The following is a 17884-nucleotide window of genomic DNA, read 5'->3' on the forward strand; positions in this document are numbered from 1 at the left end:
CTTCCTGGAATGGAAGCACACATCCAGTTCCCTTTTCCCATGGAGTGCCTCCACTTTCAAGGAAAGCCTGAGATCCTCCTGCCCAAGAACCACACTGTGGGGAGGAAGAATTGGGGTGTGGGTTTGAGCAGAATTTTAGTTGGGGAAATTGGAAAGCCATCAAAAGATGGTGGGACAGTCCAAAAATCAAAAGTATAAATCACACACCTGCATGGTGAGTGAGTAAAGCTTTGTTCCTTGAGGGTGCTCAGTAGGTATTCTCTACATACCCTCCCACAAACTTCCCCCAGCCTCAACCTTGGTAGAAACCCAAACCCGACTCTTTCCTCAAGACATACCTTACTCCTCTACTTGCCCCCTGAGATACTCATTCTCTTATGTCATACACGCCATGAGGCAGGAAGACCACTGTGGTCTTTCCTGGCACTCCCACTGCCTTCCCCATGATCAAGAACACTCTTCCAATTCCTAGCAGAAGGCCTTCCTGGCTACTACTTACAACGTAGCTCCACAGACTTGCTCTCATTCATCATTTCTTCTTCCAGTGAGTAACACCATCCAAGTTAGAAAGCAAGAGAAGTGCTACCCACTGCCTGCCTAGACTTTCTTTTTTTTTTTAATTTTTATTTTATTCATATGTGCATACAATGTTTGGGTCATTTCTGCCCCCTTCCCACTACCCCCTCACATCCCCCACCCCGGCTCCCTCCCTTAACCCCCCTTACCCCTCCCTACCCAGCAGAAACTATTCTGCCCTGTTCTCTAATCTTGTTGAAGAGAGAGTATAAGCAATAATAGGAAGGACCAAGGGTTTTTGCTGGTTGAGATAAGGATAGCTATACAGGGTGTAGACTCGCATTGATTTCCTGTACATGTGTGTTACCTTCTAAGTTAATTCTTCTCAAACTAACCTTTTCTCTAGTTCCTGGTCCCCTTCTCCTATTGGCCTCAGTTGCATTTAAGGTATCTGCTTTAGTTTCTCTGCGTTGAGGGCAACAAATGCTATCTAGTTTTCTAGGTGTCTTACCTATCCTCACCCCTCCCTTGTGTCCTCTCACTTTATCATGTGATCAAAGTCCAATCCCCTTGTTGTGTTTGCCCTTCATCTAATGTCCACATATGAGGGAGAACATACGATTTTTGGTCTTTTGGGCCAGGCTAACCTCACTCAGAATGATGTTCTCCAATTCCATCCATTTACCAGCCAATGATAACATTTCGTTCTTCTTCATGGCTGCATAAAATTCCATTGTGTATGCATACCACATTTCTTAATCCATTTGTCAGTAGTGGGGCATCTTGGCTGTTTCCATAACTTGGCTATTGTGAATAGTGTTGCAATACACATGGGTGTGCAGGTGCCTCTGGAGTAACCTGTGTCACAGTCTTTTGGGTATATCCCCAAGAGTGGTATTGCTGGATCATATGGTAGATCAATGATTAGCTTTTTAAGTAGCCTCAAAATCTTTTTTCAGAGTGGTTGTACTAGTTTATATTCCCACCAGCAGTGTAAGAGAGTTCCTTTTTCCCCGCATCCTCGCCAACACCTGTTGTTAGTGGTGTTGCTAATGATGGCTATACTAACAGGGGTGAGGTGGAATCTTAGTGTGGTTTTAATTTGCATTTCCTTTATTGCTAGAGATGGTGAGCAATTCTACATGTGTTTTTTCAACAGGATGTCTTTGAATTTCTTCTTTTGAGAAAGTTCTGTTTAGTACACTTGCCCATTTCTTTTTTGGTTCATTAGTTTTGGGAGAATTTAGTTTTTTAAGTTCCCTATATATTCTGGTTGTCAGTCCTTTGTCTGATGTGTAGCTGGCAAATATTTTATCCCATTCTGTAGGTGGTCTCTTCAGTTTAGAGACCATTTCTTTTGTTGAGCAGAAGCTTTTTAGTTTTATGAAGTCCCATTTATCTATGCTATCTCTTAGTTGCTGCGCTGCTGGGGTTCCATTGAGAAAGTTCTTACCTATACCTATTAGACCTAGAGTATTTCCTACTCTTTCCTGTACCAACTTTAGAGTCTGGGGTCTGATATTAAGATCCTTGGTCCATTTTGAGTTAATATTGGTATAGGGTGATATACATGGATCTAGTTTCAGTTTTTTGCAGACTGCTAACCAGTTTTCCTAGCAGTTTTTGTTGAAGAGGCTGTCTTTTCTCCATCGTATATTTTTAGCTCCTTTGTCAAAGACAAGTTGGTTATAGTTGTGTGGCTTCATATCTGGGTCCCCTATTCCATTCCACTGGTCTTCATGTCTGTTTTTGTGCCAGTACCATGCTGTTTTTATTGTTATTGCTTTGTAATACAGTTTGAAGTCAGGTATTGTGATACCTCCAGCATTGTTCTTTTGACTGAGTATTGCATTGGCTATTTGTGCCCTCTTGTGTTTCCATATAAATTTAATGGTAGATTTTTCAATCTCTTTGATGAAAGTCATTGGGACTTTGATGGGAATTGCATTAAACATGTAGATTACTTCTGGAAGTATGGACATTTTTACTATGTTGATTCTACCAATCCATGAGCATGGGAGATCTCTCCACTTTTATAGTCTTCCTCAATCTCTTTCTTCAGAAGTTTACAGTTTTCCTTGTAGACGTCATTCACATCCTTTGTAAAGTTTGCACCTAGGTATTTGATTTTTTTTGAGGCTATTGTAAATGGAATTGTTTTCATATATTCTTTCTCAGTTTGTTCATTATTGCTATAGAGAAATGCTAATGATTTTTCTATGTTGATTTTGTATCCTGCTATCTTCCTGTAGTTATTGATGGTGTCTAGGAGCTTTTGAGTAGTTTTTTGGGTCTTTAAGGTATAGGATCATATCCTCTGCAAATAGGGATATTTTGACAGTTTCTTTACCTATTTATATTCCTTTTATTCCTTCTTCTTGCCTAATTGCTCTGGCTAGGAATTCCAGTACTATGTTGAATAGGAGTGGAGATCGTGGGCATCCTTGTCTGGTTCCTGATTTTAGAGGGAATGGTTTCAGTTTTTCTCCGTTAAGTATAATGCTGGCTGTAGGTTTGTCATATATAGCTTTTATAATGTTGAGGTACTTTCCTTCTATTCCTAGTTTTCTTAGAGCTTTTATGATGAAATGGTGTTGGATCTTATCAAAGGCTTTTTCTGCATCTATTGAGATGATCAAGTGGTTTTTGTCTTTGCTTCTGTTAATGTGGTTTATTACATTTATTGACTTTCATATGTTGAACCACCCCTGCATTCCTGGGATGAAGCCTACTTGGTCGTAGTGAATGATCTTTTTGATGTGTTGTTGAATTTAGTTTGTCATTTTTTATTGAGGATTTTTGCATCAATGTTCATTAAGGAGATTGGCCTATAGTTCTCCTTTATGGAGGTGTCTTTGCCTGGTTTTGGGATAAGAGTACTACTGGCTTCATAAAATGTGTTTGGCAGTTTTCCTTCCCTTTCTATTTCATGGAACAGTTTAAGGAGGGTTGGTATCAGTTCTTCCTTAAAGGTCTGATAGAATTCAGCAGAGAATCCATCAGGTCCTGGACTTTTCTTTTTGGGGAGACTCTTGATTGCTGCTTCAATTTCATTTTGTGTTATAGATCTATTCAGGTGATTAATATCCTCTTGGTTCAGTTTTGGAAAATCATATGTATCTAGAAATCCATCCATTTATTTTAAGATTTTCGAATTTATTTGAATATAGGTTCTAGAAGTAGTCTCTGATGATTTCCTGGACTTCCATGGTGTTTGTTGTTATCTCCCCTTTTGCATTCCTGATTCTACTAATTTGGGTTTTTTCTCTCCTCATTTTAGTCAGGTTTGCCAGGGGTCTGTCGATCTTGTTTATTTTTTCAAAGAACCAAATTTTTGTTTCATTGATTCTTTGTATGGTTTTTTTGGTTTCTATTTCATTGATTTCAGCTCTTATTTTTATTATTTCTCTCCTTCTATTTGTTTTGGGATTTGCTTGTTCTTGTTTTTCTAGGAGTTTGAGATGTATCATTAGGTCATTGATTTGGGATCTTTCAGTCTTTTTAATATATGCACTCATGGCTATAAACTTTCCTCTCAGGACTGCCTTAGCTGTGTCCCATAGGTTCCGGTAGGTTGTGTTTTCATTTTCATTGACTTCCAGGAATTTTTTAATTTCCTCTTTTATTTAATCAATGACCCATTGTTCATTAAGCAATGAGTTATGCAGTTTCCAGCTGTATACATGTTTTTTGTCTTTGTTTTTGTTGTTGAGTTCTAGTTTTATTTCATTGTGATCAGATAGAATGCACAGTATAATTTCTATCTTCTTATACTTGCTGAGGCTTGCTTTGTGCCCTAGGATATGATCTATTTTGGAGAAGGTTCCATGGGCTGCTAAGAAGAATGTATATTGTGTAGAAGTTGGATGAAATGTTCTGTAGACATCAAGTAGGTCCATTTGATCTATGGTATATTTTAGATTTAGGATTACTTTATTGATTTTTTGTTTGGATGACTTATCTATTGATGATAATGGGGCATTAAAGTCTCCCATGACCACTGTGTTGGAGTTAATATATGCTTTTAGGTCCTTCAGAGTATGTTTGATGAAATTGGGTGCATTGACATTGGGTGAATATAGGTTGATAATTGTTATTTCCTTTTGGACTGTTTCCCCTTTTATTAGTATGGAATGTCCTTCTTTATCTCGTTTGATCAATGTATGTTTGAAGTCTACTTTGTCAGAGGTAAGTATTGCTACTCCTGCCTGTTTTCAGGGCCATTTGCTTGGTAAATCTTCTTCCAGCCTTTCATACTAAGCCTATACTTATTTCTGTTGGTGAGATGGGTCTACTGTAAGCAACAAATTGTTGGATCTTCCTTTTTAATCCAGTTTGTCAAATGGTGCCTTTTGATGGGGGAAATAAGTCCATTAACATTAAGTGTTAGTACTGATAGGTACATGGTGATTCCTGCCACTTAGTTGTCTTAGTTGTTTGAAGTTTTGATTGTCTGTACGTAAGTTGAGGTTACTCTCTACTGTCTTGCTTTTTCTTTTCCTGTAGTTTGGTACTGCCTGCCCTTTCATGGTTATGTTGGGTTTCACTTCCTGTGTGCAGAATTCCTTGAAGAATCTTTTGTAGTGGTGGCTTTGTGGTCACATATTGTTGTAGTTTCTGCTTATCATGGAAGACTTTTATTGCTCCATCTATTTTGAATGATGGTTTTGCTGGGTAGAGTATCCTAGGGTTGAAATTATTCTCATTCATTGCCCAGAAGATCTCGCCCCAAGCTCTTCTTGCTTTTAATGTTTCTGTTGAGAAGTCTGCTGTGATTTTGATGGGTTTACCTTTGTATGTTATTTGTTTTTTCTCTCTTACAGCCTTCAGTATTCTTTCTCGAGTCTCTGTACTTGTTGTTTTAACGATAATATGCTTGGGGTAGTTCTATTTTGGTCTGGTCTGTTTGGTGTTCTGGAGGCCTGATGCATCTGTATGGGTATAGATTTCTCTAGATTTGGGAAATTTTCTGTAATTATTTTGTTGAATATATTACACATTCCCTTTGCTTGCACCTCTTCTCCTTCTTCAATTCCCATTATTCTCAGGTTTGGTCTTTTGATGGAATCAGTGAGTTCTTGCATTTTCTTTTTACAGATCTTGAGTTGTCTAACTAATAGTTCTTCGGTTTTTCCTTTAATTACTATTTCATCTTCGAATTCTGAGATTCTGTCTTCTGCTTGTTCTGTTCTGCTGAATTGGCCTTCCATTTTGTTTTGCATTTCTGTTTCATTCTTTTTTCTGAGGTTTTCCATATCCTGAGTTGTTTCCTCTTTAATGTTGTCTATTTTCATCCTGAGTTCATTTATCTCTTTACTAATCATGTTCTCTGTTTCACTTTGGTGTTTATACAATGCTTCTATGGTTTCTTTTATTTCTTCTTGTGCTTTCTCAAATTCTCTATTTTTGTTGTCTTGGAATTTCTTGAGTGTCTCCTGTACATTTTGGTTGACCATATCCAATATCATCTCTATAAAATTTTCATTGATTTCTTTGAAGATTTCTTCTTTCAGATTATTCTTGTGGGCTTCATTGAGTTCTTTGGCATAGGTTGCTTTGTTGGAGTCTGGATATGAGTATCTGTTTTCTTCATTTCCCTCTGGTTCCTGTACTAATTTTTTGCTGTGGGGAAACTGGTTTCCCTGTTTTTTCTGTCTTCCCATCATTGCCCTTGGTATTGTTGCTATCCCTGTACTGTGTGCAATTAAGTATTTTCTAGCTTGTAATAATAACAATGGTGATATTTAGAATGGAAGGGTGAGAGGAGAGGGAAAGCAAAGAAGGTAAAAATAAGGGAAAAACAAATAAACAAACAAGTAAAAAGACAAAACAAACAAAAGTTTCAAAGATATAAACAGGGAAAGATAGTGTACTAATCAACAGTAAGGTAAACAGGCATTAGAGAGACAGAGAGAGGATTGAAAACAAACAAACAAACAAAAAAGAATCTCCAAATTCAAATGCAATAAAGTTGCAGTCTTAATAATTTTGTTGTTAGTCCCTCAGTCTCCAATCCTGGAGATGGTGTCTCAGAAGTAGTTCTGTCATTGTCTCATCAAAGGGGAAAAAAAACAAAAAAAACACCACAAGGTGTCCCACGTTTAAATGCAGTACAGTTTCAGTAAGTTTTTCAGCATGCAGGTGTAGTTCAGTTGTTGTCTCATCAAAGGAAGAGAGAAAAAAAAAAGAGTCTGGAGATAGTTCTGTGAATGGCTATCTGAGGCTGTGGCTCACCTGCCCACTGCTGTCAGTCTGCTGTTGCTGGAGGCTTTATTTATGCAGATCTCAGGAGTGAGCTTAACACTCACCTGGCCCCTCAGGCTTTGTTTACTTAGAGTTCTTCCGGGAACCACTGCCACTGCTACAAGCTTTCCCCTTTCCAAGCACACTGGGGGAGGTGACACTGCACCTGCCTTCTCAGGCTGGCATGTTTATTTACAGTTTATGTGGGAAGTGGGCCTTCCCCCCTCTCCTGTGGAGTTTTCCTCCCACCAACACTGTTACAAGCTTTCCCACTCCTGGTTGCTGGGCAGGTGCTGCCACTCCTGCCTTCTCTGTCTGGTTTATTTATTTACAGTTCCGTAAGGGATTGCCCCTGTCCCCCTTCAGCACTCAGGGCACCCACCCTCTTTGCTACATGTCTTTTTTGTTATTGCTTATTATTCAGTTTCTCTTTTTTCCCTGGGTGGGGGTCAGTCTGTCCAGGGGGCTATGCTAATCTGGCCCAGGGTTGTCTGTGGGAGCACCATGTGCCACTTAGTTCACCTTGTGGTCTGCGTCTTCCCAAGCCATCTGGGCGCTGGCGTCTGGCAGCGGTGCAGGAGCCCTCCTGGTTTCTCCACTTACTGTGGAGTGGAGATGCTATGCATGGGCTGGGGGTGTGGAGGAGTCAGAGTTTTGCCTCTTCTCAATGGTTTTTCCTGTTAGGTGTATCTCCAGCATCTCTCCAAGATTTTACTTTAGGAAGCATGCTTCTCCCTCTAGTCGCCATCTTGGAATCTACCTAAGACTTTCTATACCCAGTTAGCCACAAAGTCCTCTGTTGTCTGTCCCTACATATGTAGAATACCTTCCTCCTGTCTTCCTGACTGCCATAGTTCAAGTTCTGTGGGTCTTATGCATAGGTCAGAATAGGAAGACCCCTAAAAGATGGCCACCTAAATCCTCTTCCAAACCTAGACCATCTTCTTAATGCTGAGGCTTTGCCTGGTCAATGTTCCAGTAGATGAAACACTGACCAGCTGTCTTTTCAGACAAGAAGCCCTAAGAACTCAAAATCAATTGGATCAATGTTTTAAAATACATCTTAATGTCTACAACTAAATCATCCATGATAGACAGATGTGGCCAAGAAAAAAAGAAATACCAGTTATTTGGAATGTCCAGAGTTCTACACGCAAGTAGAAAACCATTCATGAAATAAGCACAGACTCGAATGTTATTAAAATGCTCTGACCTGAACTCATCCAGATAAAAACATGACCAAATCTTAGTAGTAATTTCCACCACACAGTGTAAATCGTATCTTAAATTTCAATGATCTAGAATTAGAATATGGACCACCTGTGGGCAAAACTATAAAACAAGCTCTAAACGAAGTAAAAGTTTCACATGAAGAATGCTAACTCTATGTAAGATTTTTTCCAGACCAGATCTAAAGGAGGAAATATGGAACTGACATCCCCCAAAATTATCCAAAGATCCTCTGAAGGCAAACCATGGCAAGGAGATTCTCTCTGGTACAAAAGCCAATGTGGTTTTTATAGCACACAGAGACAGTACACCAGGCTGGTATGGAAAAGTCATCCCAGGAAAACAGAAAAGACTGAAAGAGGGCATTCCAAGCAGTCTGTTTCTGTATAGTCGCTGTAGGAAGATTTGCAGTCAGAAAAGAATCAGTCTCATGTTAAAATAGTTATCAGTTAATTAAGAGCTCAAGGCTTTTGAAAAAGGAGCTCAATAAAGCCGTAACTGTTGACTATTTTGAAATTATCAATTGATAAGGCAGCAGTATCAAATTAGTGCTGCCAGACTGTCCTCTTAAAGGTGAAATGTTTAGTCAACTAGCCCCAGTTAACTGTGTTTTAGTAGTACAATGTCAAGCAAAAATGGCTGAGCCTTTCTCTGAATCAGCATCATTAACTTCCTGGTTTGTTTATAAACAAACAAAGTCAGGGTGAATTTCAGAGATCCAAGTTATTATCCCCCCTGATTTAGAAAACAAAAATTTCAGAAGTATCTCATTGCAAAAAATCAGATATAAGACCCAAGTCTAAAGCAATCTGATTAAAAGGAGCCATCAAATAACCCAGTCCCAGGCATCAAGTCTAAGGAAAAATAAGCCTAACAGAGATTTCAAGAAAAAAAGATCAATAACTGGCCAAATCTTCAAATCCAAAAGAAAAAATGTTTTTACCACTCTGTCATCAAAACCACTTACTTCAGTGATTTCTTAAGTCTCCTGACAAAATCACATACTCCCTAGTTTTCATCATATGTGAAACACTAGCAGTGCTGACCATGTCCACATACATGACAAAATGTTTTCACCATACAGAAAAAAAAAACAAAGACCTCTAACTTGGAATCCATCTTTAAAGTAATTCACACTGTGTAGGGTTCACCAAGATATTTGTTTGGTGAAAGCTACTTATGATGGTGACTGCTCTTCTGGAATGAAAAAAGAGAATTGGGAAATACACATGTTTTAAATTATATAGCAGGGCGCCTGCCTAACAAGCATGAGGACCTGAGTTCAAACTCCAGTACAACAAAATCAATGAGTCAATAAATAAATACTGTGCCTGCTTTACATCAAATATACATTTTAAATTAAGTACTTCTTCAAGTAGAAGGGATTAGAAGTAGCCACAAAGATTGTGACTGCAAATAACCCTGGGGCTCTACTTTGCCAGCTTGATGCATCCTTCACCTTTGAAGAACTGACCTTTCCCCAGCAAGTCATTCTGCATTAGTCCTAACTAGAGCAAAGCCCTCAGGTAGAGAGCACTCAGAATAAAGGTGCCAAGCAGTGTGCCTGGGACATTATACGGGGAGCTGCCCTGGGCCCTACCCACAGAGCAGCACTGAGATGCCAACCCCATGAGTCTCAGAAAAATTCTCCGGAAGAGAGGAAAGAAAAAGAACTGAAATATTTTCCAAGTAATATCTTTTACTCTCAACCCTGACCTCACTTTAATCCACTTGCATCTTTTGAATAGAGTAAAGGAAACAAATAGAACTAAAAAGCTGAAAAGAAAAAGAGAAGAGAGGAAGAGAAGAACAATATGGAGCCTTGGATAAAGGTTCTGAAGTCTGATAGACCTGGGTTGGAATCACAACTCTTCAGCTTAACAACTTTGTTTTACATCTTGGCCAATCTACTTGATCATGAATATTTGTTTTCTGATCTGTAAAGTAGGGTTAATAATACCTGAACTATTGTGAAGAATTGAAAAAAAGATAAGTATGTAAAGCATTTAGCATGCTGCTTGTCACAGAGTAGTGATCCTTATAAAACAGCTGAAGAGATGCCAACCCCTCCGGGAGACCACTGGAGAAGAGAGAGAGAAGATTCTCGGAGAAAAAAGTCATAGGAATTAAAAAAAAAAACAGCCTAAGCTCACTCAGAAAAAATGCTTTGTTCTTTCTATAATCAATCTGGAAATATTTTCTGATTATTTACTGCATAATTATAATGCACTTCAGTCAGAAATGAATGTGCATCTTCATTCTCACGGTGCATGGAAACCTGCTCATGGTGAAATCTTCACCTGCTTCATGGTGAAATCACCATGAAGTACACAAAAAATAACCCGAATTGCTAAGTAGCTCCCATGCAGTACAGAATGCAGGTGCTGCAGTGATTTGTAGGGGGATGGTGAGAGCTGACTTGCTGGGGAGAGGGTGGTAGAGAGATGAGTGGATATACAGGAGAAGGGAAAGCTTCTGGGGCACAGAAAGAAAACATGTCAAGGCAGAGATTTGTCCTGAAATACCAGAGAGATGGGCAAGATTAGAGAGCAGGAAGTTATGGAGTGATGGCAGCCCAAGGAAGAACAGGCAAAAGGCAGTGAGCACGGAGACAATGAGAACAGACAAACTGAACTTAGGAGGTGAATAGGGAGCAGAAGAGAAGGATCTGCCTCGCCTCTTTCAGATTTCTCATTTCCACTGAAGACCTGTGGGTGCCTTTTTATCTTCCTGGTATTCCATAAGAGGAAGTAAAATCATACTCTTCTATCTTAGATGTTGCTGCTGCCTTTTTTCTATAATTGGAGTACATGGGGCAAGGTTTACAAAGGTGGGCTCAGCTGGGTTCATATCCCAGCCCAGCCACTTACTAGCTGTATAACCTCAGGCAAGCAAACTAACCTTCCAGGTCTCAGTTTCCTTGTCTGTAGAAGAGGTGGTAATTATAATTCCTCTCTATCAGACTGTTGAGAGAATAAATTATACATTGAAAAAATTCCTTAATTGAGAAGCACTTAGAACAGTACATGGGACATGGGAAGAAATCCTCAAGTGTCTTCTACTACCATCACTGTCGCCGCCACCATCATCGCTACCATTACTTCTAATACTTATTATTGCTGTTGTTGTTATATCTGTTACCTTTCACCTTTAGCCAGGATACAGCCACAGGAAGATCAATTAACTATCTACACGTGACTGTAGATGCAGTCCAAGCTACCTTGAAATTGTACTTCTTCCAAAACTACTTGCAACAGTGAAAACCCCAAGGCAAGACCCGATAATCAAGCATCACACAGGAGGACTCACACCACACCTGGCTTGGTGAATGGCCTCCATCCACTCTTTGCCATCCTGCTCCTCCTCACAGCGCAGCTCCAGTGGTTTCTGACCCTCATGTCCAAAAAGAACAGTAAAATAATACTGGAAAGAAAAACAAACACAAAAAGTTAGGTTTATTTTTTCCAAGTATAAAAGCATAATAACACAGTATTTGCCTACAAGTGGTATGTACTTACAAAGCACATTAGCATTTTATATATTACATTGCAAAATGGAGTATCACTCCCAGTCCAGTTAGCAATGACTTTGTACCTGGAAGATAACATCCCTCAGTAAGAGTCAGTCCACAACCCTACTGTACTGTGTATTTTTATACAAGTACAAAAAGAACATTGCACAAATCTGGCTATATTAAAGTTATAATTAAAAATTTGTTTCTTTGCGGGGGGGGAAGGTGAAAGTGATAAAGCTGCAGGGACACATAAGTCTATAGCACCACACTGGTTAATTTTATTATCTATTCTACTTTATATCTGCTCCCCATTTGGGAAAGCAATATGCCTGGAATTATATCCAATTGCTGCCATTGCCTTTCCCGAAACCTTAGCAGACCTACCAACTGCTTATGCACTTGTTTTCCCAGACAGATTACACCTAACATGGGAAGGAAATCTAATTACCATCCTTGGGGCTAAGACATGATCAAAATTTCTTTTTGATTGATAGAGGTATAATCTAAGTTATTGTTGGGTAGAAGGAATTGGGTTTAAATAGAGAAAAAGCATGACACCGTTTATCCCAGGATAAACGGTGATTTTTTTCATATGTGCTTTATTCATAATCACCAAAAACTGAAAACAACCCAAATATCCTTTAGTAGGTGAGTGGATAAACAAATTCTGGTATATCGTTATAAGTAATACTACTCAACAGTAAAAAAGGAACAAACTCTTGATAAATCCAGCCACTTGGATGCCTCTCAAAAGCATCATATTGAGTAAAGAAGTCAGTCTTAAAAGGTACATTCTGTAAAATGCCTTTTGTGTGATATTCTTGAAATACTGTCAGTGCTTTCCAGGAGCCAGGGTGGGAGAGTGTGACTATAAAGAGAGTTTTGGGGAGCTGAACAGTTCTGCATTGTCCTTGTGAGGGTTACACAAATCGAAATATAGGTTTAAATACATAGAACCATAAACCAAAAGGGTTAATTTTATACTATTGATATAAAGATTTTGAAATTACAAGTAGTTTCTCAAGGTTCTCATGAGGATTCCAGAGAACAGATAACCATATAACCAAGGCTCCCGAACTCACCCTGGTCCATTAAACCACTCAGTTCCAGAAAAGATAGACATGAAATGGAGGTGTTTACAAAAAGAAGCAGAGTCCATGAACCAGAGTTGCAAAGTAGAATTTGTTTTTCAAATATTCTTGGAATAAGCTAAGTTAAGATGTGGAAAATTCTCATGTAGAATACACAGAAACACATCTGGTTTTGAGTCTCCTTTGGGTTAAACAAAGTGACAAGTGTCTGAGCTGAAGATGCATTGCTCTTTGACAACATTTGTGAACCATAATAAAGCCATGATGATTCAGCGCAATCTCAGATGTGTTTAAGGTATAATTGAACAGATGGAACATCTAAAGATTTACTGTAGCCCACATAGGTTTACAGTGATTAAAAACAAGCTGCTAGACACAGGAACACTAATAGTGCTGCCAGAGTAAATGCTCGTCCATCTCATTTTATTTCTAAGCTCATTAGAACACGTCCTCTCCAGTCTCCTGACCACTGTGAACTGATCTAGGGCAAAGTTGTAGACCAAACTGAGAGAAAAATAGCAAACCGAGGCAACCATACATGGCCAAGCTTAAGAGGGTGATGTGTGCGTGTGTGTGTGTGGTGGCAGTGTCGGGAGCAATCTCCAGGTGCTAGAAACAAATGTGAAAGGCAAAGCCACTGCAGAATACATGGGACGTGAGGGGAAACCACTAGGCCCCAGAAGCTACTAGGTAGAGTTCTAACACCCAAGGAGGTTGGGACATAGGGTTTTGGGGTGTGCCCAAAGTTGGAGCGAAGACCCATGCCTACCACCAGCACACGTGGAAGGTTGTCACCTGTGTCCAACAGAGACTGAAAAACTCTGCCCCCACCCACCATATACCAGAATGATTTCTAAAGGCAACATAAATGTAAAGTAAAAAATCAAACCACACAAATATTTTTAATGGTTGAACGGTCATTATGCCTCTCAATAGAAAAAATTGTCAGAATTATAATTTTATATCTGAAAACATGGACTGCTATTGTCACTTGTAGCTGTGGAAGTGGCACAGAGAGGGTCTTCAAAGTTTTTTGTCACCTCAGATTAGTTAGAAATGGAGATTCCCGCCTGCACCCCACCCACCCCCACCCCCACCAGTTTATTTACCTATTTCGTAACCAATTTGTATTTTCTTTGCAGATTTAAACAAACAGTCCATATTTTGTACATACAATCACATAATTATGGCTTTCTGATGTAACTGAATGCTGAGATGGGATTTTCTGTTCCAGTTTCAGTAGCTGCCTCAAGACAACAAACAGAAACCAATCCCCATGTGACAAGGTAGATAGTGAAGTGCCATATCAGATATAGAAAGGAGGCAGCCCACAAGATTCCTTTTTTTTTATTTCTTTTTTTTAATTGTTTTATTATTCATATGTGTATACAAGGCTGCCCCCACCCCCTCCCTTACCACCCACTCCGCCCCCTCCCTCTCCCCCCCACCCTCTCAATACCCAGCAGAAACTATTTTGCCCTTATCTCTAATTTTGTTGTAGAGAGAGTATAAGCCATAATAGGAAGGAACAAGGGTTTTTGCTGGTTGAGATAAGGATAGCTATACAGGGCATTGACTCACATTGATTTCCTGTGCGTGGGTGTTGCCTTCTAGGTTAATTCTTTTTGATCTAACCTTTTCTCTAGTTCCTGGTCCCCTTTTCCTATTGGCCTCAGTTGCTTTTAAGGTATCTGCTTTAGTTTCTCTGCATTAAGGGCAACAAATGCTAGCTAATTTTTTAGGTGTCATACCTATCCTCACCCCTCCCTTGTGTGCTCTCACTTTTATCAAGCCCACAAGATTCTTGACCTTTACTCACACAAGGTCATGGAAGGGGTACATTTGAAATGGTCAGACTCTTGGAGATTAAAGATTTCTTCATAGAGAATTGTGTGTTCTGAGGTCCCCCCAAAAAAGGGGGAGCAGAGAGGGTGCTCCAATCACTTTGCTCAGAGTTCCTGTGTTTTGCAAAGTCGGTGCCTGGCCAGTGTAGGATCTCGAAGGCCAATGACTGGGAACTGCCTGCCAGGAGGCTGAATGCAGAGTGCTGCATTTAGGAAGTAACACTCCCACAAAGGCAAAGCAAATGCAAACATCTCCTTTCTGACAGAAACTGGCCACACCTGAGTGAGCCTGCCTCCCTTATCTTAGAAAGCTGCTTGAAAGAGCAGAGCAGGGACAACCTGGGACAGCCAGGAGCCACAGCTGAAGTGGCTGGAGGAGTCCTTCCCAGTGCCAAGGGCATAAGAGGTGGGCCCTGCTTCTTGGTGGGCAACCCCAGGAACTGAGGGGCTCCTGCAAAACCTAAGAAGCATCCCTAAAGGCTGGGCCACACTCAGGGAAGACAGAGAAAAAGCAACTGCGAGGGCAAGTCTTTCCCTGCAGTGAGCTCCAGCCAGGCGCAGAGAAGACTTCACTGTAAACTAGTCAATCAGAGGCTGCAATATTAATCACCAACTGAGACTGTCTGCAAGGAAAATGTGACCAGAGAATTTTTCATGATATTAGAGTGATCAGGAAATATGCTGGGCCCACCTGAGATTTCATCTGGGGGCCCCCAAACCTGCTCTGAAAGGGAGACCCAAAAGAAGAACAGATTTCTTTTTGTTGTCCCACCTCTCCTCATTCCAGTTCTGCTTAATTCGGTGTGGTGGTTACATGTTCATTTTGAATTAAAAACCTTCATGTCAATATTCTTATTAACCCCTAGTCCTGGAGAGAGAAGTTCCAGCCCAAATTTACCAGGTTACCTGCATATGTCATCAGTGATTGAGGACTCTGAGTCATACCTGTGAGATAACCCACCACAACTCCCAGGGCACTCCCAAGCTTATACCTAACAGCTGTCTTTAGTTCCTAAACCTATAGTCCATGCAGAAGATGGAAGACCCGAGAGGGATATAGCTGATGAAAAGGCCACTGAGAAGGAGGTGTTGAATTTAGCATTATATACAATAAAACTCCATTTAAATTTGAGAGAAAAGGAGCAGGAACTCAATAAAACAAGTCAGTGGCTTAAAGGTGACTTTAACTGTGTCCTCTATTGGTGACATTTCAGTAACTTCTGGCTACCATCCAAGCCCAGATGCCCAGGAGAGGAAGCACTTGATGAACTAGCCCGATCTATCTAAGGGCTGCAATAGTGCCTCCACAGTAGCTGCTGCCTGGGAACCCAATTAAAAGCCACCATTAAAAGACAGCAAGGCAATTACATTAGCAATGTGCATCCAGAGGTTAAGCCATGTCTCAGGCAAAGCAATGATGGGAAAAGTGATGTGAGGTACATTTTACATTTCCCAGAGTCCTTTAACAAATTCAGCTCAACCACAAAAAATTAAGTACTGTCTCTGCAGGTGCCTGCAAATAATTTATTTTTAGCCACTCATCATACATTCTCCTTTGTGTCATGTAGCCTCACTGTGATACAAACTCAGTGTACCATGGTTCTATATCTCAGACCTGGGGCTTCCCAGGTCCCCTTGGGGGTTGAAAATAGCAGCAGACATCCTTGACAGTATTCTGTGACCTCTCACCTGTTCCCCTGCTGGAACATGGAAGAGACATTATAAAGTTCTGGGTCATGATGAAGTGAAAGCAAGAATCACAATGGAGTGATGGCCTTGTTTGTCTTTACATTCACTATCTATAATGACATAGAGTTTCTTTTTTCCTTCCTAATATTCTCACCTGTTCCCAAATCTACTCCTCCAATCTGATTCTCTCCCAGGTACCAGCCCACATTTCCCTATTAGACAGCATTCCAGTCATGTCCAAAGCTGAACTCCCCTTCCTCCCACACCCTGCCCTCACAACCACTCCTTCTCTTGTCCTTTCTCTGTAAGTGCATTTGTATCCAAATTGTCCAAGTAGGACTTCACTCTGCTTATCACCCCTTCCACTTGGTTTTACCAAGATTCCTGCCAAGGAATGTCTTCCAGCATGTGTTACCCATAGGCTATGGACACCCAATCACTAGGGTAAAACAAATGACCACTGGGAAATACTTCCCAATTTTTGTTGCCCAATCTACAGCTGACCTCTCTCCCTTTTGTATTCCAATTGCTAGTACAGCCCAACACAGAAGCCTCTCATTGCGGGGAGTATAAAGCCCCCTCAGGAAGAGGACCAGGTGACCCACATAAGTGTGGCAACATAAAGAGGCGCAAGGTAGGTAGAGAAGGCAGAAAGTCAAAGAGATACATATAGTTCAGCTTCTTTCTTGGCCTGGGCTAAAATTCCAGAGAAGGGTGAAGAGTTAAAAATGTTGATGACAAGATGGGCATGATGGCACGTGCCTATAATCACAGCATTTGACAGGCTAAGGAAGGAGAATCATGAGTTCAAGAACAACCTAGGCTACATAGTGATACCAGTTTCAAAAAAAAAAAAAGAAAAGCAAAAACAATGTTGATGACAAAGCCAAGAAACTTCTACACTGCTGTCCCTCTGGAGCTGTAGGAGATATCTTTTCACTGAATGTCCTCTTGTCCCAACTCTACCCTTGACAAAATGGTGGTCACCATATAAGACGAGCTTATCACAGAAGTCAGTAAAGTTGGAGTCACAGCAGTTAGGTAAGGAGAGAGCCTGTATTTAGCTATCCAGAGCCTCCCCAGATGCTCTGAAGTGTGGCCATTCCTTAGCATGCTGGAAAGGACTGTGAAAGGAAGGGTTACTCCCTGACCTCATGGGGCTGTGCAGGGACAGCCCCATGTTATAGCATAGTTCAGCAAGAAATGTCAATGGAATGCCCAGAGCAATGCCAGACTCCAGTCTGCACCAGTGAAGACCCTCTCCTGTCACACACACACACACACACACACACACACACACACACACACACAAGCTCCCCTTTACTCATAAAACATGTTAATGAGGCACTGAGGGAAAAAATGAATTACCCAAAGACACTTTTTACATTCTGGAGTTCACTAGACCAATACTGGGCTGAGTTTATTACTCTCAACCACAGGCAGGTTCTTCTTCACTCATCCTGGGAAGAAAGAGTCCTAAAGAGAAATATGGACTTTAGGAAAACACTTGTTTGCACTCCAAGTGTGGTAAGGGTAAACCTGAGACCCAGTGTCCAATCTTTCCCAAATCCTTCCATCTCAAAAAATGTGGCCAGACTTTTCTGTCTAAAAGATATCTCTGAGTTGTCATGTCTTCTTACAAACCTTCACTGGTATTTTCGGATTCTAGGAGCAAATCTTGTGGAGGCTGGATTGGCCCTTCACAAATGGCCCCATTCTCCACATTTCGTTTCTTCCAGTGCATACCATTCTCCAGC

The 17884-nt window shown here is 40.5% G+C and overlaps 1 protein-coding gene across 3 annotated transcripts in view; it reads right to left on the reverse strand.

Moving 5' to 3' along the window:
• The window catches only part of Rasgrf2 (Ras protein specific guanine nucleotide releasing factor 2), a 254789-nt gene that overhangs the window by 160151 nt on the left and 76754 nt on the right, over positions 1-17884 (reverse strand). For all 3 annotated transcript variants that reach the window (XM_074077198.1, XM_074077197.1, XM_074077199.1), the window contains exon 2: positions 11306-11412. In XM_074077198.1, coding sequence (XP_073933299.1) covers positions 11306-11412 — 107 coding nt within the window. The remainder of the gene's footprint in view (positions 1-11305; positions 11413-17884) is intronic.

The sequence above is a fragment of the Castor canadensis genome, chromosome 6, assembly GCF_047511655.1.
Source record: "Castor canadensis chromosome 6, mCasCan1.hap1v2, whole genome shotgun sequence".
Lineage (NCBI taxonomy): Eukaryota > Metazoa > Chordata > Mammalia > Rodentia > Castoridae > Castor > Castor canadensis.